Source organism: Syngnathoides biaculeatus, chromosome 6, assembly GCF_019802595.1.
Source record: "Syngnathoides biaculeatus isolate LvHL_M chromosome 6, ASM1980259v1, whole genome shotgun sequence".
Lineage (NCBI taxonomy): Eukaryota > Metazoa > Chordata > Actinopteri > Syngnathiformes > Syngnathidae > Syngnathoides > Syngnathoides biaculeatus.
In genome coordinates, this window is record NC_084645.1 from 3,819,823 (window position 1) to 3,844,144 (window position 24,322).

Here is a 24,322-nt window from a genome sequence, read left to right on the forward strand (position 1 = left end):
TCTCTTTTTAAGTAAGTAAAGTCTGGTCTCAAGCCAAAGCAGAAAGTACAGGGTGAGCTGGTGTGTAATGTTAAAATTCCACCTTGGCACAGACAATCAAGTGTACAAAAACGAATTCTGTATTTTAAATATAGGAGGCAAAATAACCTGAACACTGTTTGGGAGCATCATTCAGCTTTCAACATGCATTGCTAAAGATAATCTGGAAGCAATCTTTGTTTTACACCAAGAAAAACAAACGGGGATATGATTGTGGATAAAAAAAAAAAAAAAGAAATTAAGTTGGAAGCGACCTTTCAAATTTATAGATCATATTTGGCTTGGTTTGGTTAGCAATGTATTTTATGTGTGTGTATGTTTACATTTTCATTGTAAGTTTTCAAAAACACAAAAAATAGTAAAATTGTAACGTAAAAAAATTGAGGGAACATTGACACCCGGAACCCCCCCCCCCCCCACACACACACACACAGAGCTGATATCCTGGGAGGAATCGATGAAAGACACACAAAGATCTTCCTCCACAGCTCTGTCTTTTTATGTTGTTGTTCTTTTATAGCAGTCAGGCTTGAAAAGCTCACATCACACAGCTTTGTTGAGGAAAATAGGAGCAATGTCAAAATAGCGTTGTTGGTCAGCATAGGGATCTCCTTGGGAGGAGCCAAACAAAAACTGTTTAAAGATAGATCAGCAAAGTTTAGCTTGAGACCATGATCTCTTCCCAATTCAGTTCGTTCCTCCTGCTCCTGTTAAGTCATGTCCTTTCCAACAGCTGGTACTGAGCTGAATGGGTCCCTAACCCAGTCAAGGCACTCTGTGGAGGCTGAAGAGAAATAAAATGACATCTTCTCCTCAAGAGTTTTTAAATGTTCGTTTGTCTTCTCACACAGTGCAGCAGGATTAACATCTCGCCAATTATTGACAAATGGGAAAATTTCAAGATTGCCACTTTCCACATGTTGCTGTCAGAGTTGGACCTTTGAATGGAATCCATTTATTTTATCTGTACTTTAAAGCAGGTTTTCATTTCGGCCTTGCATTCGTGTGTTCAGTTCATTCAGAAGATGAAAAATATCAAGCCAGGCATGCCAGCCTTGCACACCACTCATCACTTGCAAGCAGCTTTATGTGATCGGACCCCTCATTTGTCAGAAACACTTCAAGTTCCTCTCACAGCTCATACAAATGCACCAGCACCTTGCTGCAGAACAACCATCCGGCCTCTGTATGAAACAGCAGGGCTTTATCCATCTTAAATCTTTAAAAAAATGGATGGCTGTGGTGCATTCTGGTGATATCTGTGAACAAAATGCAGACAAAAATTGAAAGTAAAATTTCTAAAGTAAGTAAGTTTCTTTCGGCTTGTCCCTTTCGGGGTCGCCACAGCGTGTCATCTCAGATGAACGCACATATGTTTGGCACAATTTTTACGCCGGATGCCCTTCCTGACGCAACCCTTCTCAGGGAGTGGAGGCCCCAGTGGGATACGAACCCACAACCCCTGGTTTATCAAACCAGTGCTCTAACCACTGAGCTACAGGGCCTCCCAAAAGTAAAATTTCTAAGTCCTGACCCAAATAAAATTGGGGTTAAGTTCTCCAAGGGCCAAGCCAAGATTTTTTTGGCCCCCATTCCCCTAGCACAAAATCACATTTGTCATTAAAATATGCCATCTTATCTCAAGGCAAATGAATTAAGTGAACTGTTCAGTAAAAAGACGTCTAAAATTGTCCTTTTTCCTACATTATACATATAGTATAGAATATACACGAAAATATATCCTCGAATTTCTCCACCATACAGCAAAACATTAGCATTTGAGTCTCAAACTTGTTACGTTGCCTTGAACTGATACACTCGACCACATTGCCCACGATCTTAGATATAGATCTAGTAATACTAATAATATAATGAGTTGCCTTTAATATTTTATATATATATATATATATATTATATATATATATATATATATATACTCACATTCGAAAAATGCACGGGTGTGGTCAGTCATGCGGGTGTGATTAGGTATCGCCTTGAAATAACTTACTGCATGAATATAACATAACTGTAAATTAAAAATAAAATAAATACATAACTAAAATAGAAAACTAAAATTTCAAAGTCAGAAATGATAATTTCCAATTTCAACTAATATTAGTAGAACATGATATAAAACAGTATTTAAATTTTTTCATCAATAAAAATTCTTGAGCTGACAAACTATCTCAAGAAAAGTTAAATGCACTGGCTTGTCAAGGAATAAACATGAACAGTCTATACCCGCAATCTTTTGAAAATGCTGGAAGTTTAGGAGCACGCATCACTGCGACTGCCATAAATAGGAGGCCGGCTTGCTAGAACGCGCCTTTATGTGCATGCGCTCGACGTACTGGCCACACCTGAATCAAACAACAAGATAGTCTAACGTCTTTTTGGGGGGAAGGAGGGGCACGCCGACACACTGCCTCGTGATCGACGCAATGAGAACCCCTGGTGCAACTGAATTTCCTTTGACATGGCTCATGATGTTGATGACTTTCGACGTAAATGCGCTCCCAGTGCGTGAGGCACCTCTGAACACGCGCTTTCGGCCTAACTTCCGTACATGCTCAAGACAGTTAACTTGCATTTCCTGTTTCCGGGTGAATACCGGTTGTTTTGGAGCAGGCTTGTTTAGTTAACAATGTTTATTAAATAAACACGTAAATGAATGTCAAGACTACACAAAATAAGCGACGTCTTGAGAGAATGCGAGGGGAGGGGCTGTTACTTGTATTAGTGCCTCAATGTGGCAACGCTCATGAGAACAAAACAACGAACCCAAATGCATGTTCGTTCAATGTTTTCAACTAATATCCGGATTAATTTAAGGAAATTTTTCATAAATTTCCCCGAGGAATTTTCATGAAAACTTGAAAATCTGGAGGACTTTCATCACTGATGATTACTCTGCCAGGCGCTAAACTGCACTGGCACACAAACTGGATAATTTCCCACCTCACACCTGACAATATCTAGCGGCACACAGTGGTTGAAAAACATGACTGTTCAAGGAAACTGGAGAGCCTATAGTGAGTCAGTGCATACACAAAATTTTAAAAATGTATATAAAAAAAAGTGTAAAAAAAAAATTGCTCAGGATGTCAGTGTGCCTTTGCATTAACAGTGTGGCTAGAGGAAAGATGAGAGTTCAGGGTTGTAATGGGTCTCTTGATCCTTGCATCTGCAAATCTGTACCACCTTCCAGATGGGAGAAGCTCAAAAAGTTAACTGGGTGTGTAGTGTCCTTAAAGTGATTGTAATGTCTAATTTCTAATGCAAATTATCTTAGCTAAATGAAAATATATGTTCAACTGTACCATAAAATACGTATCCTATTAGCTGTTTCTTCCAAAAAAATATAAGTGTTATTGAACAAAAGTCCGCTAACTTTGACCTAGTTTCCATCACCTGAAAAATGGCTCACTTCGGGGGCGGAGCCTCTGATACCACTCAAAATGGACCGACTATTGTCCGAAATACATGAGCATGGAGACTCGCTAGTTTTGAGAATTCCTGAGTGATTGTAAGCTAAAACCAATCCATAACAATGGTGAACACGTATGTGGTTCAGTTTTACAGCAATTCGAATAATTCTGGTCACAGTGTGCATTATTTTCCCAAAGACCCAAGCCTCAGAAGACACTGGGTCAGCTTTGTGCAAACGAAAAGGGCTCATTTTTCCAAACTTGGTCAACACTCTGTCGTATCCAGTGAACATTTCCCCTGAACCTGGACATGAGTTGACAAGCTTAGCACCCCCACACAAATGACCAAAACTGCAAAGAGCTTTTGTTAAAAGAGAAGTTGCAGAGTAATGTTGTTAAAAGAGAAGTTGCGAAGTAATGTTGATCATCTTTGAATTCCTGAAAACTTTGAACTGATTGTGCCATGATTTCTTCTCTGGCAACTTAAAATATTCTCTTTTAATGGCCTTATTTAGATCCCTTGGATTTAGGCATGTTCTCAGGGCACCTGCTCTCTTCTGCAGAACAACGAGTGAGCTGACCCATTCCGTTGGCTCATCAACTTTCTTGATGACTTCTAATTTTTCTATGTGCACCAGCTCCTTTTTCAGTTTTTCTTGCAGTGCAAACGGAATTTTGCTGCAAGGATGCACAAAAGGAGGCACACTTTATCCACGTGTGTTTTATGTAGAACAGGTAGACATCAAAGTCCTTTGAAACAGTCTTTATATTCCTCCATGAGTGAATCCTGATGGTTGAATGATAGAAGCACACGTCATACTCAGTGAAAAATATTTTATTAGCGCAAATACTTTGACCATTTGCAACCAGAAAAACAGGATGTGTACATGTGGCAGCACGGTGGAGCAGCTGGAAAGCGATGTTCTCACAGTACTGAGAACCCGTGTTCAATCCCACCCCTCTATGTGTGGAGTTGGCATCATCTCTCCGTGCCTGCATGAGTTTCCTCTCACGTCCCAAAAACATTCAATGGAGACTCTAAATTGCCCCAATACGGTGAAGAAAATAAGTATTTAAACACCCTGCTATTTTGCAAGTTCTCCCACTTAGAAATCATGGAGGGGTCTGAATTTTTCATTGTAGTTGCATGTCCACTGTGAGAGGGATAATCTAAAAAGAAAAATCCAGAAATCACAACATATGATTTTTTAATAATTTATTTGTGTAAGATCCATTATTTCATAATGTATTTGTTTTGATTATTCTTGCTTTTCTATTGTTCTCTTTTAATATTGTTTTATTGTCCTCTTCTGGTATTGTTCTCCTTGCGAGCGGCTGTGTGACCTGGAGTATGACCCAGCTACACCTTGAGGAATGATGACCCATGCTGACTTCAGAGCAGATACTCCTCAACACCAAGTGTTACCTTAGCATTTATCTCTGTATTGGCATTCACCATTGTTATGTTTCTTAGTATTTGTTTGTGTTGGTTTTGCCATCTGTTCCTCCATTTGTTTTGTAATCTTGTGACCCTTTGTTTTGAGAAACTAATAAAAAGGGGGACACCAGTAAGGCTGATTCAGAACGTGGTTTGGAGTTGCAGGTGGTCAGTCAAACCAGTTTTTTCTCTAGAGCCAAATTGAAGACCTCTCTTGTCCCTTCATTTGAATAATTCATCGAGCTGTTGGCTTTAAACCTACTATTTACTTGGTCCTTGGTCCAGCTTCAGAGTCGACCTCCAGGAGACCGTGGCCAAAGCAACACAGACCCGTTAAGGGACTGGTCCTCAATCTCTCAAACTGGAATCTGAAGGTTGACAGAAATCCAACGGACAAGAAGACGTCTTGGTGAGAATCATTCTCTTTGTGGGGCATGAACGAGTGTCAACATAAAATCTGCGCGAACGCACTGTCGCAGTCTACACGAAGGCACTGTGTAGGAGAAGCCTTGTGAATACTAGTCAATGGCAAGCTGATGGACGACGAAGTCCGACAAATTCAATGGAAATATGAGAGTACGGACTCGGATTGTGCACTTAAATTCCGTATTAAACAATATTTCAATACGTAAATAACACATCGATATAATATAATAACATCAAACAAAACAGCTGAGAAATATGCGAGGACGGACTCGGGTTGCACACTTAAATTGCGTATTAAACAATACCTCAGTACATCAATAAATCGATACAATACAATAACATCAAATAAAACTGCCATAAACGAAAAGAAAAAAAAAGGAGCGTGTGTGTCTGTGTAAACGATAGAGAGAGACAGGATCTCAACCCTCCGTTTGCATTTAACCTCTCCGAGGTGACCTTCATGTATTTTTTTCAACATCTGTTTCTGTAGAGAAGAAGAGATAAGTTTACTTCCTTTCATTATGATGTCATTTAACACTGTGAGCTTGTTTCTACAATTCCAATAGTCCTGTATTTTGACAGGGGAGTATTTTTATTACCAGGCCATTCTTTCAGTATTGTACTCTTAAGTTATTTCAGTGTTTCATCTGCGATGGTCTCTCTTTGTATTTGCTCTTTTCTGTCTCCAGTTACAGGCAGAGAGGTGACAACCATGTGCCTGTATTTCTGCGCTTTCCTCCTTGTCTGGGCTTTCTATCTTATCCACTGCTCTGGACAGAGTGTCGGCTGTGAACATATATTTACCTTGAGTATATATCATCTGCAGGTCATATTTTTGAAGTCTGATTAGCATGCGCTGGATCCTTACAGGACAAGTCATTTAATGGTTTGATGGACACTAAAGGTTTGTGATCAGTTTCCACTTCGAACCTCTGACCATAAACGTACTGATGGAAACGCTCACATGCATACAAACTTGCCAACAACTCTTTTTGTATTTGTGCATATTTGGACTCGGCGCTTGTCAAGGCTCGGGATGAATAGGCAACAGGTAACCACTGCTCTTCATGTTGTTGTAGCAGCACTGCTCCTAAGCCATATTGCAATGCATCTGCCGAAATCCTGGTGCTCTTCTGTGGATCGTAGAACTTCAACACTTGTTCCTCTGTCAGTTTCTCTCTCAGTTTTAGGAAATACTGTTCTTGCTCATGAGACCAGATCCATTTATTCTTTTGTTCAAGCAGACTCCTGAGAGGTGCTGACTGTGTTGAAAGTTGTTGGACAAACTTTGCTAGGTCAGCGGCCATTCCCTGAAACCATCTGACCTCATCTTTGCTATTTGGACTCTCCATGTTGTTGATAGCTTGTGGTTTTTCTAGGGTCGGGTTTCACACCCAACATCTCCCATAAACTCACACTTGTCTTTATTGAGGTTCAGATTCACCTCCCTTGTCTTGTCCAACACTTGTCTCAATCTGGTGTCGTGCTCCTCTCGAGTTGAGCCCTGAACAATAATGTCATCCATCATCGTCTCTACTCCAGAAATGTGATCAAAAATCATGTGTATTGTTTTGTGGCAGACCTCAGGTGCTGACAAAATACCGTATGGCAGACAAAGAAATCTATACCTTCCTGCTGGAGTGTTGATTATGGACAGTTGGGAACTCTCCTCGTCAAGCCTCATTTGCCCGAAACCCAACGAAGTATCTAATTTACTGAACAAGTTCGCTCCAGCAGATTGTGCCATGATTTCTTCTCTAGCAACTTAAAATATTCTCTTTTAATGGCCTTATTTAGATCCCTTGGATTTAGGCATGTTCTCAGGGCACCTGCTCTCTTCTGCAGAACGAGTGAGCTGACCCATTCCGTTGGCTCATCAACTTTCTTGATGACTTCTAATTTTTCTATGTGCACCAGCTCCTTTTTCAGTTTTTCTTGCAGTGCAAACGGAATTTTGTTGCAAGGATGCACAACAGGAGGCACACTTTATCCACGTGTGTTTTATGTGGACCAGGTAGACATCAAAGTCCTTTGAAACAGTCTTTATATTCCTCCATGAGTGAATCCTGAACAGTTGCATTGTTTGATGATGTCACTACAAATACTCTTTTGACAAGAATAACAAACAGGTAGGTGTGTATAAAAATGTGTGTAAAAAAATGGTTTGGAGCGGACCACGTAATCAATATCTCATAACGTAACAAAAGATCCGCGTACGAAATATGTTGATGTGCGCGTCGGACGGCGGCGAATCTGATGAACCAAGCCAAGAATGCCTCAAACAGCTGCATGCGCGCCATAATGCGCCCTGGCTCAACGGTGATCCTCTTTTTTTACTGCTCACCCATTTACAGAAACCTTTATCAAAATCAAACAACTTCTTCAGGGTCTTCAATTTCAACGAATTTTTTACACTTTCTGTTTTGAGACAGTTCCTTAAGGACGTCTTTACAATGTTATGCCTGCTGAAGCCACGTTCTACATCAACTGCGTCTTTGCAGTTGCAGGAAACTTGTGATCAGGTGTTTGCTGATACTTCACAAAGTCATCCAACTACGGCGCCATCAATGATTTTCAGCGTGTCAGAAAATTTTTTTCTTCCACTGTCAATACACCATTGGCAGAAAAAAATTGAGTCCCTCAATTTGAGCCACTTGAATTTAGAAAACCATCCTTGGAAAATCTTCTCCCTCTGCCCTGCATGGGGAGTAGATATTCCGACAGCAGACAAAGTTGTGCCAAAACTGACAGCTGACAAGCTGCACTTATATCACTGCCATCCTTTGTTTTTCAGAAGATAATCCTAAAGATTTATACATTTTCCATAGCATCCACAGGTAGCATGACCCGATGTAGAGAAAGCGCAGATTTGACGCAGAACCCGGATGCAGCTGTCTCCAATGTATTTTTGTAATTATTCGCTCAACTTCCAGTATAGCTTCCGACAAAATTTATGTCACGCTAAAGCCCGGAATCAAATACGAATTCTTGTAATATACATAAAAGCCTATAACAGTACAGAATCGGATGCTAAGATAAACAGTCAATTCACATCTTCGCCAATTTTTTCGCCATTTTAAAATTTACTCACCAGACTCAGTACGGTTCACTTGGATTTCCTGTTTCTGGGTGAATACTGATTGTTTAGGAGCAGGCTTGTTTAGTTAACATTTATGAAATAAACACGTAAATTAATGTCAAGACTACACAAAATAAGTGACGTCTTTTAATATCAAATTTTTCTACTTCTAACAAATGTTATGTGCATGGTTTTTACTGCTCGACTGTGCAGATTTGCGAGTGTGATGGCGCGCTCGTTAAATCACAGTGACTGCATCATTTTAAGGAATCTGGCAGGAAGCTAAAACTTGGGTGCAAACGGTTCTTCCAAATGGACAATGACCCTAAGCATACTGCCAAAATGCTTAAAAAGTGGCTTGACGATAAAGTGAATGCCTTGGAGTGGCCATCACAAAGCCCTGATCTGAATCCCATTGAAAATCTGCGACAATCCTGACTCAGTATACTCGTTCTGTCAAGAGGAATGGGCCAGGATTCCAGCAGATTATTGTCAGAGGCTTGTGGAACGTTACACAAAACATTCAACCCAAGTTATGCAGTTCAAAGGAAATGTAATTTTTTTTTACCTCAAAGTAAATAACCTCCTAGAAATTCTCTCCTTATTCCAGCATTTACTAAAATTAAATATTTTGGTGATTCTGACTGAGCTAAAACAGAAGGGATTTAGTCTGATTTTACTTCAGACAGTGAGACAAAAATGCAATGTGTGCTTTTGCAGTGTCTGTAAACCTCTGGCTCGAACTATAGATTTGGTATCACTTTTGTCCCCAACATGGTGCTGTCCATAAATCAATCATCTTCCTCTTCTTTTCCTTTTGGCTTGTCCCGTTAAGGTCGCCACAACGTGTCATCTTTTTCCATCTTAGTCTATCTCCTGCATCTTCCTCTCTAACTCCAACTGCCCTCATGTCTTCCCTCACCACATCCATAAACCTTCTCTTTGGTCTTCCTCTCGCTCTTTTGCCTGGCAGCTCCATTCCCAGCACCCTTCCACCAATATACTCACTCTGTCGCCTCTGAACATATCCAAACCATCGAAGTCTGGTCTCTTGAATCTTGTCTCCAAAACATCCAATTTTGGCATTTCTAATCCTATCCAACCTGCTCACTCCGAGCGAGAACCTCAACATCTTCATTTCTGCTACCTCCAGTTCTGCTTTCTGTTGTTTCCTTCAGTGCCACCGTCTCTAATCCGTACATCCTGGCCGGCCTCACCACTGTTTTGTAAACTTTGCCCTTCATCCTAGCAGAGACTCTGTCACATAACACACCAGGCACCTTCTGCCAGCTGTTCCAACCTGCTTGGACCCGTTTCTTCACTTCCTTACCACACTCACCATTGCTCTGGATTGTTGACCCTAAATATTTGAAGTCCTCCACCCACGCTATCTCTTCTCCCTGTAGTCTCACTCTTCCCCCTCCACCTCTCTCATTCACGCACATAAATTCTGTTTTACTTCGGCTAATCTTCATTCCTCTCCTTTCCAGTGCATGTCTCCATCTTTCTAATTGTTCCTCTGCACGCTCCCTGCTTTCACTGCATATTACAATATCATCTGCACACATCATGGTCCAAGGGGATTCCACTCTAACCTCATCTGTCAGCCTATCCATTACCACTGCAAACAGGAAGGGGCCCAGAGCTGATCCCTGATGCAGTCCCACCTCCACCTTAAATTCTTCTGTCACACTGAAGGCACACCTCACCATTGTTCTGCTGCCATCATACATGTCGTGTACTATTTTAACATACTTCTCTGCCACACCAGACTTACGCATGCAGTACCACAGTTCCTCTCTTGGTACTCTGTCATAGGCTTCACAAAGGATCCACAAAGACACAATGTAGCTCCTTCCGACCTTCTCTGTACTTTTTTTACTAGCATCCTCAAGGCAAATAAAGCATCTGTGGTACTCTTTCTAGGCATGAAACCATATTCCCATAACTTCATTATGTGGCTCATCAACTTTATTCCTCTATAGTTTCCACAGCTCTGAACATCGCCATTGTTCTTAAAAATGGGAACGAGAACACTTTTCCTCCATTCTTCAGAAACCATACTGTTGCTTGCAGATACTTACTTCTGTCCTGAGTCTAGCCTCCACAACTCTTTCCCATAACTTCATTGTGTGGCTCATCAACTTTATTCCTCTATAATTCCCACAGCTCTAAACATCGCCTTTGTTGTTAAAAATGGGAACTACAACACTTTTCCTCCATTCTTCAGGCATCTTTTACCCCGCTAATATTCTGTTGAATAAGTTGGTCAAAAACTCCACAGCCATCTCTCCAAATTGCTTCCATACCTCCACCGGTATGTCATCAGGATCAACTGCCTTTCCATTTTTCATCCTTTGTCGTGCCTTTCTGACTTCCCCCTTACTAATCATTGTCACTTCCTGGTCCTTCACACTTGCCTCTTCAACTCTTCCTTCTCTCTCATTTTCTTCATTCATCAAGTATTCTTTCCATCTATTTAGCACACTACTGGCACCAGTCAACACATTTCCATCTCTATCCTTAACCACCCTTACCTGCTGCACATCCTTCCCATCTCTATCCCTCTGTCTGGCCAACCTGTAGAGATCCTTCTTTCGTGTCCAACCTGGTGTACATGTCTTCATATGCCTCTTGTTTAGCCTTTGCCACCTCTACCTTTGCCCTACGTCGCATCTCAATGTACTCCTTTCGCCTCTCCTCGGTCCTCTCAGTGTCCCACTTCTTCTTCGCTAATCTCTTTCCTTGTATGACTCCCTGTATTTTGGGGTTCCACTACCAAGTCTCCTTCTCCCCTTTCCTACCAGAAGACACACCAAGTACTCGCCTGCCTGTCTCTCTGATTACCTTGGCTGTCGTAGTCCAGTCTTCCAGGAGCTTCTGCTGTCCATCGAGAGCCTGTCTCACCTCTTTCTGAAAAGCCACACAATATTCTTCCTTTCTCAGCTTCCAGCACATGGTTCTCTGCTCTACCTTGTCTTCTTCATCTTCCTACCCACCACCAGAGTCATCCTCCACACCACCATCCTATGCTGTCGAGCTACATCCTCCCCTACCACTACTTTACAGTTGGTAATCTCCTTACATCGTCTGCACAAAATATAATCCACCTGCGTGGTTCTACCTTCGCTCTTTTAAGTCACTCTGTGTTCCACTCTCTTCTGGAAATAAGTGTTCACCATTTCCAATTCCATCTTTATTTGCGTAGTCCATCACCATCGGACCCTCAAAGTTCCTTTGCTGAATGCCGTACTTACCCATCAGTTCTTTATCGCTCCTGTTTCCTTCGCCCACATGTTGATTGAAATCTGCACCAACCACAACTCTCTCACTCTCTCTCACTCTTTCTCTCTCCCCCTCTCTCTCTCTGGGATGCTCAAGACTACTTCGTCTACTTCCTTCCAGAATTTCTCTTTCAACTCGAAGTCACATCCTACCTGTGGGGTATATAAAATTCCTGAAAAATACAAATGCGAGCACTAGAGGGTTCTGGGGGCATGCCCCCCCCCCTCCCCGCCTGGAAATTTTTAAAAAAATGGATGGCTGTGTAGCATTCTGGCGATATCTGTGAACAAAATTCTGACAAAAATCGAAAGTAAAATTTCTAAGTCCTGACCCAAAAAAAAAAAAAAAATTGGGCAGAAGTTCCCCAAGGGCCAAGACCAGATTATTTTGCCTCCTATCCGCCTATCATTGGATAGCACAAAATCACATTTGTCATTAAAATATGCCATCTTATCTCAAGACAAATGAATTAAGTGAACTATTCAGTAAATCTGGAGGATTTTCATCACTGTACAGTGAAAATGTGTAAATAAAGTGCTATAAAAATAAAAAACAACGGGGTACTGAATTAACATTCATTTTGTTCTTGTAGTGATAGTCACCCGACTTTGGTGGGGGCAGGGTGGGTTGAGTTTGCATTCAGTGAGGGTGTGAACATGGACATGAATGGTTGTCCATGTATATATGTGCACTCCGACTGATTTACGACCAATTCAAGGTGTAGGCAACTTTTCGCCTTTCAGCGAGGGGAGGTCCCAGCACCCTGCAACCCTGAACAGGATAAGCAGTATCGCGACTGGATTGAGATATTGTTCTGGTGCCGATGAAACTTTTCCATCCTGAAAACTTATTGTCCATGGGGCTGGGGGGGTGGTATTGAGAATGGATGGATGGCTCTTGTTCTTGTGCCTACTGAACTTTTCCATCCTGAAAACCAATTATTAATAGGGGTGGGGGGAAGAAAATGAAAGATACGGTACACAATCTTCACATGCAACTTTGTTCCAGACACCTTGACAAAGTAGCCCTTCCTCCTGATACATTTTTTACAAACCAGGCATACTAAATAAAATGTTCTGTATTAGCGGGAAAGGTGCCAATTCCTCTTCAGGTCTGCAGGTGATGAGGATTTCACTCAACATGACACCCTCCTGATTAATTCTCCTGTTTAATTCATATTACAAAAATGCAATTTTAATCAGAGTACTGTTTTGATGTGTTGTCACATACAAATGTATTTTCACCTCCCTTGAAACTCAGTTTATTGAAAACAGCTCACAAATGACCAGCTGAACAGGACCAGTCTCTGGCATGTCATTCCCCTGGCTCATTCTGAAGGCATTACAAATTGATTTACGGTAAATTCAACTCCAGTACAAGTATGAGTTAACTGGTCATTCTGTGAAGCACAACCATGACATAATATAATAGAAGGGTGACTGTTACAATTTAACTGTCTCGGAGGCTACAATTACTGTAGCAACAGACCAAACAATGAATACACTCAAGCATAATGACCATATAAAAAAATAATATTATTATACAGTAGACATTTACACACACACACACACACCACACACACACACACACAACACACACACACACACACACACACACACCACACACACACACAGGGATAGAATATATTCAGACACCCTTAACATTTTCAGTTATTTATCAGCCATTACCAATAATCATTTAAGTAAAATTTTTTTTCTCAATGTACACACAGCATTCCACATTGACAGAAAAATATAATTTGAAATTTTTGCAGATTTATTAAAAAAAAAAACACCTGAAATGTCCCATAGCCATATTTATTCAGCCAGTTTCAGGTCTCTGGAGAGATGCTCAATTGTGTGAGGGCAGGTCAGGGCTCTGGTCAGGTAATTCAAGACAGTCACAGAATTATGATGCCGCTTTAAAAGAGCTGTGTCCTTAGGATCATTGTCTTGTTGGAGATGGAACCTTCAGGCCAGTCTCAGGTCCTGAGGACTCCGGAGAAGGTTTGGGTTCAGGATATCCTGATACTTGGCCCCATTCATCTTTCCTTTGATTCTAACCAGTTGTCCTGTACCTGCAGCTGATAAACACCCCCACAGCATGATGCTCCCACAACCATGCTTCACTGTTGGGACTGTGATTCACTGTGATTGGTGGAGGGCTGGAATGATGGTTGACTTTCTAGAACTTTTTCCTCATCTCCTGACTGCAAATCTGGAGCTCAGCCAGAGTTGACCTTTGGGTTTTTCTTTATCTCTCTCACCAAGGCTCATTTTGACCGGATGTCCAGTTTTGGGAAGCATTCTGGTTATCCCAAACATCACTGTCGGTCACTGTCCTCTTAGAAACCTTCAGTTCAGCAGAATCTTTTTGTACCCTTGGCCATATCTGTGCCTTTCCACATTTCAGGCTCTGAGCTCATCAGGCAATTGCTTTGATCTTATTATTTTCATTTATGCTGACAAGCACTGCGAACTGTAAGGTCTTATATAGATAGGTGTGTGGCTTCCCAAATCAAATCCAATAAACTGGACTCCAATTGATGAGTACAAACATCTCAACGGTGAAGAAAAGAAATGGACGGCAGCCAAGTGCACTAAATGAGTGTTACAGCAAAAGGTCTGAATCCTTATGGCTGTTTGATATTTCAGTTTTTCGTTAATAAATCTGGAAAAAATTCAACTCTTTTTCTGTCATTATGGGGTGCTGTGTGTACACTGAGGAAAAAAAATAATTTTTGCAAACTGCTTCAATTTAACAGTGAAAAATTTGAGAGGGTCTGAACACTCTGAACCCAGTCTGTGTGGAGGAAGGGAGGGAGGGACAGAAGGGGGAGGACGGGACAAAGCAAGACAGACAGGTGTGTGTATGGGAGGGGTGTAAATACCTGATTTTACATTGATGAAGTGGATTTTGCCACCACTGGATTCTCTGAAGAATCGTGTGGATAGACATACTAACGAAGCAATGGATTTTTTTTTTTTTTTTTTTTTTTTTTCAGCAGATAGAACATTTACTCTATTAATTCATTCAGCTTCATTCATTCATTCAGCTTCTGTTCCACTTATCCTCACGAGGTTGGTCGGGACGCTGGAGTCTATCCCAAACTTTTGGGTGAACCCTGAACTGATCGCCAGCCAATTGAAGGGCACAAAGAAACAGACAACTATTCACACACACACACACACACACACACACACACACACACACACACACACACACACACGCACATGCACACACAGACACATACCGTCAAACCTACAGGCAATTTAGAGACTTAAATTAATGCATGTTTTTGTGATATGTGAGGAAACCTGAGTACACCGAGAAAACCCACACAGGCACCTGTGCTATCCATTATGCCAACACATTTACTCCATATTCTGTGTTCAAAATAATAGGAGTCCAATCTGACTAACCAGATTAAGCCACATTTTCGCAGTATATATTTTTCATTGTTATGTCAAACAAGTTACAAGTGTGGAGGAGGTCCAGTAGATTCTCAGAAATACAAGAAGACTCAGCATTCATGATACAGTATACAGACTCTTAGGGCTGTGCAGTAGGGTAATTTGTTGAAACAGGTGTGTTAAAAATTCCAGTGTGGCGTTGAATCAATGAGGTCATCAATTTTGTGAAAAACAGGTGTGAATCAGGTGCCCTCTATTTAAGAATGAAGCAAGTCCTGTTGAACATGCATTTCTCCTTGAAAACCTGTTTTTCTGAGAATCTACTGCACCTACTAGTAACTTGATGTGTAGCAAGAAAAATAAATATTCTAAAAACTCAGATTAATCTGGTTAGTCACATTGGAGTTCTATTTTGTTCACTACTGTATGAATTTCATTTGAGAATTTGAGAAATCAATAGCCAAACATTTTCAAAGCTGGTGAGATCTTCCAGTAGTGATGGGTACAGTGGTTAAAACTTGATTCTGGAAAACAAATGTCTGGATGCGTTCAAAGACCCAGAGAAAGATCAGGAGAACACTGACATACTGGATCCAGGCAAACTTGATGGTTTCCCAGAAGCCAGGATAATAGGTGAAGGTCATCAGTCAAAGGAAAAAAATCGTTTAAGTTCACACAGAAAACACCAAACACTCATAAATGCAACATGAAAAGCACTATGAAAAAGTATTTCAGCCCATCCTGATTGACAAAAGTTGAAACCAGACGTTTACACACACTGTGCACTTATTGTTTTTGTCTCACTGTCTGAAGTTAAATTGGACTCAACCTCTCCTGTTTCAGGACAGGACAGGATGACCAAAATGATTGAATTTTGTTAAATGCCACAATAAGGAGAGAAAGAATTTCTCAGAAGTCACAAGTTGACTTACAGTTTCTGGTGAAAGTATTCGCCCCCCTTGAACATTTCAACCTTTCGCCACATTTCAGTCTTCAAACAAAGATATAAAATTTTCATTGTTTGTCAAGAATCAACAAGTGGGACACAATCGTGAAGTGGAACAAAATTTATTGGAAATTTTATTCTTTTTAACAAATAGAAAGCTGAAAAGTGGGGCATGCAATATTATTCGGCCCCTTTACTTTCAGTGCAGGCAACTCACTCCAGAAGTTCAGTGAGGATCCAATGTTGACTGATGATGATGAATAAAATCCACCTGTGTGTAATCAAGTCTCCGGATAAATGCATCTGCTCTGTGATAATTTTTTGAAATTTTTTCAGATTTGGATACAAGAAGATTTCCCAAGCTTTGAACATCTCAAGTAGCACTGTGCAAGCATTCATATTGAAATGGAAGGAGTATTAGACCACTGCAATTCGACCAAGACCCGGCCGTCCCTCTAAACTTTCACCTCGAACAAGGAGAAGACTGATCAGCGATTGAGCCAAGTGGCCCATGATCACTCTGGATGAAATACAGAGACCTACAGCTGAGGTGAGAGAGTCTGTCCAAAGGACAACAATCAGTCGTACAATGCACAGATCTGTCCTTTATGGAAGAGTGGCAAGACGAAAGCAATTTCTCAAAGCCATAAAGTCTGATTTAAAGTTTGCCAGAAGCCACCTGGGAGACACACCAAAGATGTGAAAGAAGGTGCTCTGGTCAGATGAAACCAAAAATGAACTTTTTGGCCACATTGGAAAACGATATGTTTGGCGTAAAAGCAACAGAGCTCATTACCCAGAACATACCATCCCCAACTGTCAAACATGGTGGTGCCAGCCTCATGGTTTGGGGCTGCTTTTCTTCAGCAGGGACAGGCAAGATGGTTAAAATTGATGGGAAGATGAATGGAGCCAAATACAGGACCATTCTGAAAGAAAACCTGTTGGAGACTCCAAAAGACCTTAGACTGGGACAGATATTTATCTTCCAACAGGACAATGATCCAAAACATAAAGCCAAATTTACAATGGAATGGTTCACAAATTAACATATCCAGGTGTTCGAATGGCTAGGTCAAAGTTCAGACCTGAATCCAATCGAGAATCTGTGGGCAGAGCTGAAGACTGCTGTTTACAAACGCTGTCCATCCAACCTCACTGAGCTCGAGCTGTTTTGGAAGGAAGAATGGGCAAGAATTTCAGTCTCTCCCCAAATGACTTGCAGCTCTTACAGCAAAAGGTGGTACAACAAAGTATTAATGCAAGGGGCCGAATAATATTGCATGCCACACTTTTCAGGTTTTTATATGTTAAAAAAAAGTTTCAAAGATTCGATAAATTTTGTTCCACTTCACGATTGCGTCCCAGTTGTTGATTCTTGACAAAAACAAATTAAAATTTTATATCTTTATGTTTGAAGCCTGAAATGTGCCGAAATGTTGAAAAGTTCAAGGGGGCCGAATACATTCACAAGGCACTGTACATTTCCTTTATATCGAGAAGCATTTCCTTTGAACTGCATGACTTGGGTCAAATGTTCTGGGTAATCTTCCAAAATCCTTTGACTGTACAGTGTTACCTTGTTATTCGCGGGGGTTACCGCCCTGCGAATCATGAAAATCCACGAATATTGGATGCAGTATTAAAATACCCATGTATGATATGTACAATATTTTTGAAACCATAAGGCGTACTTAAGTCTTTAATTTTCTCCAAAATGGAGAGGATGAGTTGGGTACACAATTAGTTCCAATTTCTATTAATATTGTTGTGTGACTTGTCCAATGAAGTGCACTTGAAAACACTGTTTATGTTTATGCAAGCGAGCATGTGTTTTAGCATTTATATAAGCTACCATATGATGGTGCTCACAAGTGAGTTAGGAACAACTGTATTGTACATCTGTAAAAAGAAGCATCTTATATTGCCCCACACACTAACGGTGTAGCCAGGTTATTACTCAAGATGAGGTTCACACTCATGGGATCAAATCGCAACAAAAATAATTACCACAACAAACAGAATAGCATTATGAGCAAATGATAAAAGTAATAAAAGAATGACAGAAAAAATAATTCACACCAAATGTACTTTAAATGCTATTTACATCCTCCCAGCATGCTTTGTGGCGCTCCCAGCGTGGTTTGCGGCACTAAGGACCACATCAGACTCCTGCCTACAGATGTAAAATGGAATTGTTCCTTCCTGCCTTGCGGGTGCCATCATATAGTAGCTTACATGCGTGTTAAAATACAGGCTAGCATGCATGATAACAATGTAACCAGTGTGTTCAAGTGTACTTCAAGTCACATAAAAACATTTACAAATGTTGGACCTCTGCATTAAATATACGCCACATTGCAAGGCGCCCCATCTAGGAGAAAATTTAAGATCCTGAAGTGTACCTTATTGATGTGAAAATATGGTACATAAGGAGATAACATTTTTTTGAGAGCAAAATTCACGAATATGCAGGGCCGTGAACTGTGAACAGTGAATGAGTAAGGGTACACTGCTGGAATCCTGGCCCATTCCTCCCGACAGAAGTGGTGAAACTGAGTCAGGTTTGTCGGTTGCCTTGCTTGCACATGCCTTTTCAGATCTTACCATGAATTTTCAATGGGATTCATATCAGGGCTTTGTGATGGCCATTCTAAGACATTGTTATCCCCAAGCTACTTTTTAACCAATTTGGAAGACTTATTTGCACCCAAGTTTAGCTCCCTGGCTGATGTCTTTGGATGGTGCCTTAATATCGCCATTCTTTCTTCATGATACAGTCTATTTTCTAAAGAGCTCCAGTTCATGCTGCAGCAAAACAGCGGCACAACATGATGCTGCCACCTCCATGCTTTCCGGTAGGTATGGTGTTTTCAGGTCTACAAGAGTCCCTCTTTTTCCTCCAGTAATGTTGGTCATTATGGTCAGAGTCTCCACTTTTGTTTTATCAGATAAGTTCTTTGTCTTGGTGTCTTTTTTTTGTTTCTTTATGAATAATTTCTTGATTCTCGGTGAGTGGCCTTTCAGCCCATGTAGCCAGCCATGTAAGACTCATTTCACTGTGGAAAATGAAACTCTTACCAGTTTCACAAGATTCTGTTCTGGGATTGATTTTCACATTTCGGACACATTCATTTCTTGGACAGAGCTAATGTCCTTCCTGAGCGATGTGATGACTGGTCATTCCCATGAAGTTTATACACTGGTACTTCTACTTATGAAATTAATTTGTTCCAGAACTTGTTTTGTAACGTGAATGTTTCGTAAGTAGAACGGCTTTTTATATGTAAATAGTCTAATTCGTTCCAAAACCCCTGATCCCTGCCAAAAATAAGCAAACTACATAATTTAAAGAATATTAAAAAAATATCTATGGCACTGGGCGACTATGCAAAGAGAAGGGTAAGTGACAAGCAAAAGGCATCGTGAGGGACAGAGGAAGCTAACCTTGGAAAGCCGAGAGAAAACGTACAGTGAAGAAAATAAGTATTTGAACACCCTGCTATACTGCAAGTGCTCCCACTGAGAAATCATGGAGGCGTCTGAAATTTTCATCGTAGGTGCATGTCCACTGTGAGAGAGATAATCTAAAAAGAAAAATCCTGAAATGACAATGTGTGATTTTTTTTCACGATTTGTATGATTAAATCACCATATCCTTTATATTTTTAACACAGGTTGTATCTGATTTGTGTACCTTATGTGCTGACTGTGTTTTTTGATATTGCTTTCATTTGACCTTAACTTTAACATAGATTAGGCGGGATGTAAATTGTGTATCTTTTGTGCTGACTTTATTTGATTGTTTCTTTTCATTATCCTCAGCTCGTTGGACAGCACATAATTGTGCTACCTGTCGCCCGGTCCCAAGCCTGGAAAAATGCAGGGGGTTGCGTCTGGAAGGGCATGTGGCGTAAAACTGTGCCAAACATATATGAGCGTTCATCATACGAATTCTACAACAGTTTTGTCGTGGCCTGGGCTTCCTACACCCGCACCCGGAAATATTAATCTACAAGGCATAGGTAGAAATTCAGATAATGGAGGTCGAAGACAAAAAAAAAAAAAAGAGGAGGAAAGCGGCTTAGTTGGAAGAAAAAGAAGAGGAATGAACAAACCCTATAGCTGTGTGTAGGGACTTTGAATATTGGGACTATGACAAGAAAAGCTCAGGAGTTAGTTGACATGTTGATAATGAGAAAGGTTGATATATTGTGCATCCAAGAAAGCAAGTGGAAAGGGAGTAAGGCAAGAAGTTTAGGTGCAGGGTTTATATTATTTTATCATGGTGTAGGTGGGAAGAGAAATGGAGTTGGGGTTATTTTAAAAGAAGAGCTGGCTAAGAATCTCTTGGAGGTGCAAAGAATATCAGATCGAGTTATGAGGCTGAAATTTGAAATCGAGGGTATTGTGTATAATAATGTGATTGATGCAGCCCTATGGGGGCACAAACAACTGCAATCTGGAGGCTGGTCCCAAGCCCGGATAAATGCAGAGGGTTGTGTCAGGAAGGGCGTCTGGTGTAAAAACTGTGCCAAACAAATATGAGCAATCATCGAAAGATTCCCATTCCGGATCGGTCGTGGCCTGGGTTAACAACGCCCGCCACCGGCGCTGCTAACTTGCAGGGCGTCTGTGAAAATTCAACTACTGTGGGTCGAAGACAAAGAAGAGGAGGAAACTGGATTCATCTTAAGAAGAAAAAGAGGATCTCACAGAGCCTACGACTGAGTGTAGGGACTATGACAGGAAAAGCTCAGGAGGTGGTTGACATGATGATTAGGAGAAAGGTTGATATACTGTGCATCCAAGACAGCAGGTGGGATTGTAGTAAGGCTAGAAGTTTAGGAGCAGGGTTTAAATTATTCTACCACAGAGTAGATGGGAAGAGAGATGGAGTAGGGGTTATTTTAAAGGAAGGGTTAGGTGAAAAGAGTATCAGATCGAGAGATGAGACTAAAATTTGACTTTGAGGGTGTTATGTATAATGTGGTAAGCGGCTATGCCCCACAGGTAGGATGTGACCAAGACTTGAAAGAGAAATTCTGGAAGGAACTAGATGAAGTAGTTCTGAGCATCCCAGACAGAGAGAGAGTTGTGATTGGTGCAGATTGTAATGGACTTATTGGTAAAGGAAACAGGGGCGATGAAGAAGTGATGGGTAAGTACGGCATCGAAGAAAGGAACTTTGTGGTACAGATGGTGGTGGACTTTGCAAAAAGGATGGAGATGGCTGGAGTGAACATATCATATTTTCAGAAGAGGGAGGACCATATATTGTGACCTACAAGAGTGGAGGTAGAAGCACGCAGGTGGATTATATTTTGTGCAAATGATGTAATCTGAAGGAGGTTACTGACTGTAAAGTAGTGGTAGGGCAGGGTTCATACTCAGTTTGACCAAAAAAATTTAAGGGCTTTTTAGGGGCATTCTTAGGGGCTGACACGAAAAATTTAGGGCCGACACAGAAAAAATTTAGGCCCGACACGAAAAATTTAGGGCCATCGTGGGAAATAAAGAGTAAGGAAAAAAGACTCACCAAATGGTGCCATCAACCGTTCTTGGTTCATCAAATGTTCCAGTACCTCAGTACCTGTGACAGTGATCACCTGTCGCCCCTTGTGGTAGCTCATTGTCAACGTCTTCACATAACAGTATACAGAAAAACAGATTCTAACTACAGTTGCAACTATATACACAAATGTCTTCTACTGATGTCTGTCTCAGCACCCCTACTCTAGCTCCTTGAGCCTACCCAGTGCCTCCTCTATTTGTTGCTGCAGAGGTGCCAAAGTGGCTCTCTTGTCCTTTGCTCTGCCTCTGAGTGCATTGGCCTCAGTGATAAACCTCAGATTCCTTTTTCTTCTGCCTCCTCACACAGCCTGTCAGCCTTCTCAATAAGCGTAGATATGTCAAGTCTCTATTCTGGCTTTTTTGGCTTTGAGGCAGTCGAGATGAAAAGTGGCAGCGATGCCAAATGTAGCCAGGTACGAAGTCTTCCTTTCCCCACAGTGGTAGTTTTTAGCAATGTCACTGTCTGGGAACATGACTGCAAACACTTTCGAATTATTTTCAAAAGATTTGGAACTGTAATGGCTGCAGATCACTTTTAAAGTCCGCACGATCTCTGCCTTTAACGAGTCCGTCTTCGTCTATTGAACTACGTTCATAAAGCCTGACTGCTGGCTGGACAACTGTACGTCCGCATTAGGGATCGCAACTGCTGACAAATACCGGTTGTAACAGGTTTTCGTTTTTTTAAAACCAAAACCGTAATCGGACTTTCGAAATCGGTTAAAATTTCCAATCATTTCTTCCGGTTCCGGTACTCCACAATTGCGCTATTTTTAGAACATCATTTCCACTTTTTTCAAGTTTCGCTGTTAGAGTAAAGCTGGACTCAAAAGAACATTCAGTTAAATCAAAGAAACATCAAACATGGCATCGAGGAAACGCTCCAAAGTATGGGAGTAAACTTGTTTTATTGGCAGACATCAAAACACTACTCGCATAACGGGGGGAACTTTGTGAACTCGTCACTCCGGAAGAGCAACAACAAAAACAGTCCGTGCGGAACCCCGCTCCCCAACTCGAGGTCCCGCGGGTGAATTATGTAAACACCACAAAACTGGTTAATCGTTTTTTTTGCTATAGCTGTTCGGTTAAAACCGGTTATGAAAGTAAGGGTTTTTTTGCGATCCCTAGTACGCATGCACTGCTAGTACCATTGCCTGAAGTTGATGCTTTACTATCTTGATATTTTAGAAACAGATTCATACCAACAGAAGATGAGCGAGACTTCGCCAAATCAGCGTGTCTCCTATTTTTCCGGTGCGACTCCAGCGCTTTGACGCCCATCTTTTCAAGCTGGTAACTCTGCTTGCACAGATGGCAGTAAAACATGTGCCTATCTTTTGGATCTCGACAAACTCAGCTCCCAAACTCCTTACTTTCAACCCAAGCTTTTTGAAAAATGCACTTCCCCGTGATACAAGTTGGATTGATGAAAGAACTACGCTGCGTCGTAACGAAGACGAAGTGAAATGCCTACTCACGGAAACAAACAATGGAATATCGACAAGATGGCGACGAGTTGTCAACACGGTGACTTCCGTTGACAATTTCCGGCTGTTTTGGACGCCAGACGGATCACAATTTTTTTTTAAATAAAAGATTAATTTGTTTTTTTAGGGAGAATTTTGGCGGTAGAGGGCCTCCCTTTGATTTTTTTTAATTTAAGGCCTTTTTAGGGGCTTGACCAGTTTTCGTGGATTTTAAGGACTTTTAGGAGCCCCTAAATGCACCTTTGAAAATTTAGGGGTTTTTAGGGACTTTTAGGGCCGCGTGCGAACCCTGTAGGGGAGAGTGGAGCTCGACAGCATAGGATGGTGGTGTGTAGGATGACTCTGGTGGTGGGTAGGAAGATTAAGAAGACAAAGGTAGAGCAGAGAACCGTGTGGTGGAAGTTGAAAAAATGTTGTGCGGCCTTTTGGAAAGAGGTGAGACAGGCTCTCGATGGACAGGAAGAGCTCCCAGAAGACTGGAATACTATTGCCAAGGTGATCAGAGAGACAGGCAGGTGTGTCTTCTGGTAGGAAAGGGGAGAAGGAGACTTGGTGGTGGAACGACAAAATACAGCGAGTCATACAAGGAAAGAGATTAGCGAAGATGAAGTGGGACACTGAGAAGACTGAGGAGTCGCGAAAGGAGTACATTGAGATGCGACGTAGGGCAAAGGTAGATGTGGCAAAGGCTAAACAAGAGGCATACGATGACATGTACATCAGGTTGGACACGAAAGAAGGAGAAAATGATCTCTACAGGTTGGCCAGACAGAGGGAGAGAGATGGGAAGGATGTGCAGAAAGTAAGGCTGATTAAGGATAGAGATGGAAATGTGTTGACTGGTGCCAGTAGTATGCTCAGTAGATCTAAAGAGTACTTTGAGAAGCTAATGAATGAAAAGAATGGGAGAGAAGGTAGAGTTGAAGAGGCAAGAGTGAATGACCAGGAAGTGGCAATGATTAGTACGGGGGAAGTTAAAAAGGCACTGAACAGGATGAAAAATGGATAGAGCGTCGGTACCGATGACATCCCAGTGGAGGTATGGAAGCAATCTGGTGAGGTGGCTGTGAAGTTTTTGACCAACTTATTCAATAGAATACTAGCGGGAGAGAAGATGCCAGAAGAATAGAGGAAAAGTGTGCTAGTCCCCATTTTTAAGAACAAAGGCGATGTTCAGAACTGTGGAAACTATAGAAAAATAAAG

General features: G+C 41.3%; 1 protein-coding gene across 10 annotated transcripts in view; it reads right to left on the bottom strand.

Annotated features, from left to right (window-relative positions):
• Positions 1 to 24,322, bottom strand: part of tmem231 (transmembrane protein 231) — an 81,126-nt gene that overhangs the window by 18,217 nt on the left and 38,587 nt on the right. For 4 of the 10 annotated variants that reach the window (XM_061821571.1, XM_061821572.1, XM_061821579.1 and 1 more), the window contains exon 7: positions 15,697 to 15,741. The exons of 2 other annotated variants lie outside the window; for them this stretch is intronic. In XM_061821571.1, coding sequence (XP_061677555.1) covers positions 15,697 to 15,741 — 45 coding nt within the window. Of the gene's footprint in view, positions 1 to 4,317; positions 5,274 to 13,320; positions 15,742 to 24,322 lie in introns of those variants that run through there. 4 more of the 10 variants (XM_061821575.1, XR_009795253.1, XM_061821580.1 and 1 more) reach the window with 4 other exon arrangements.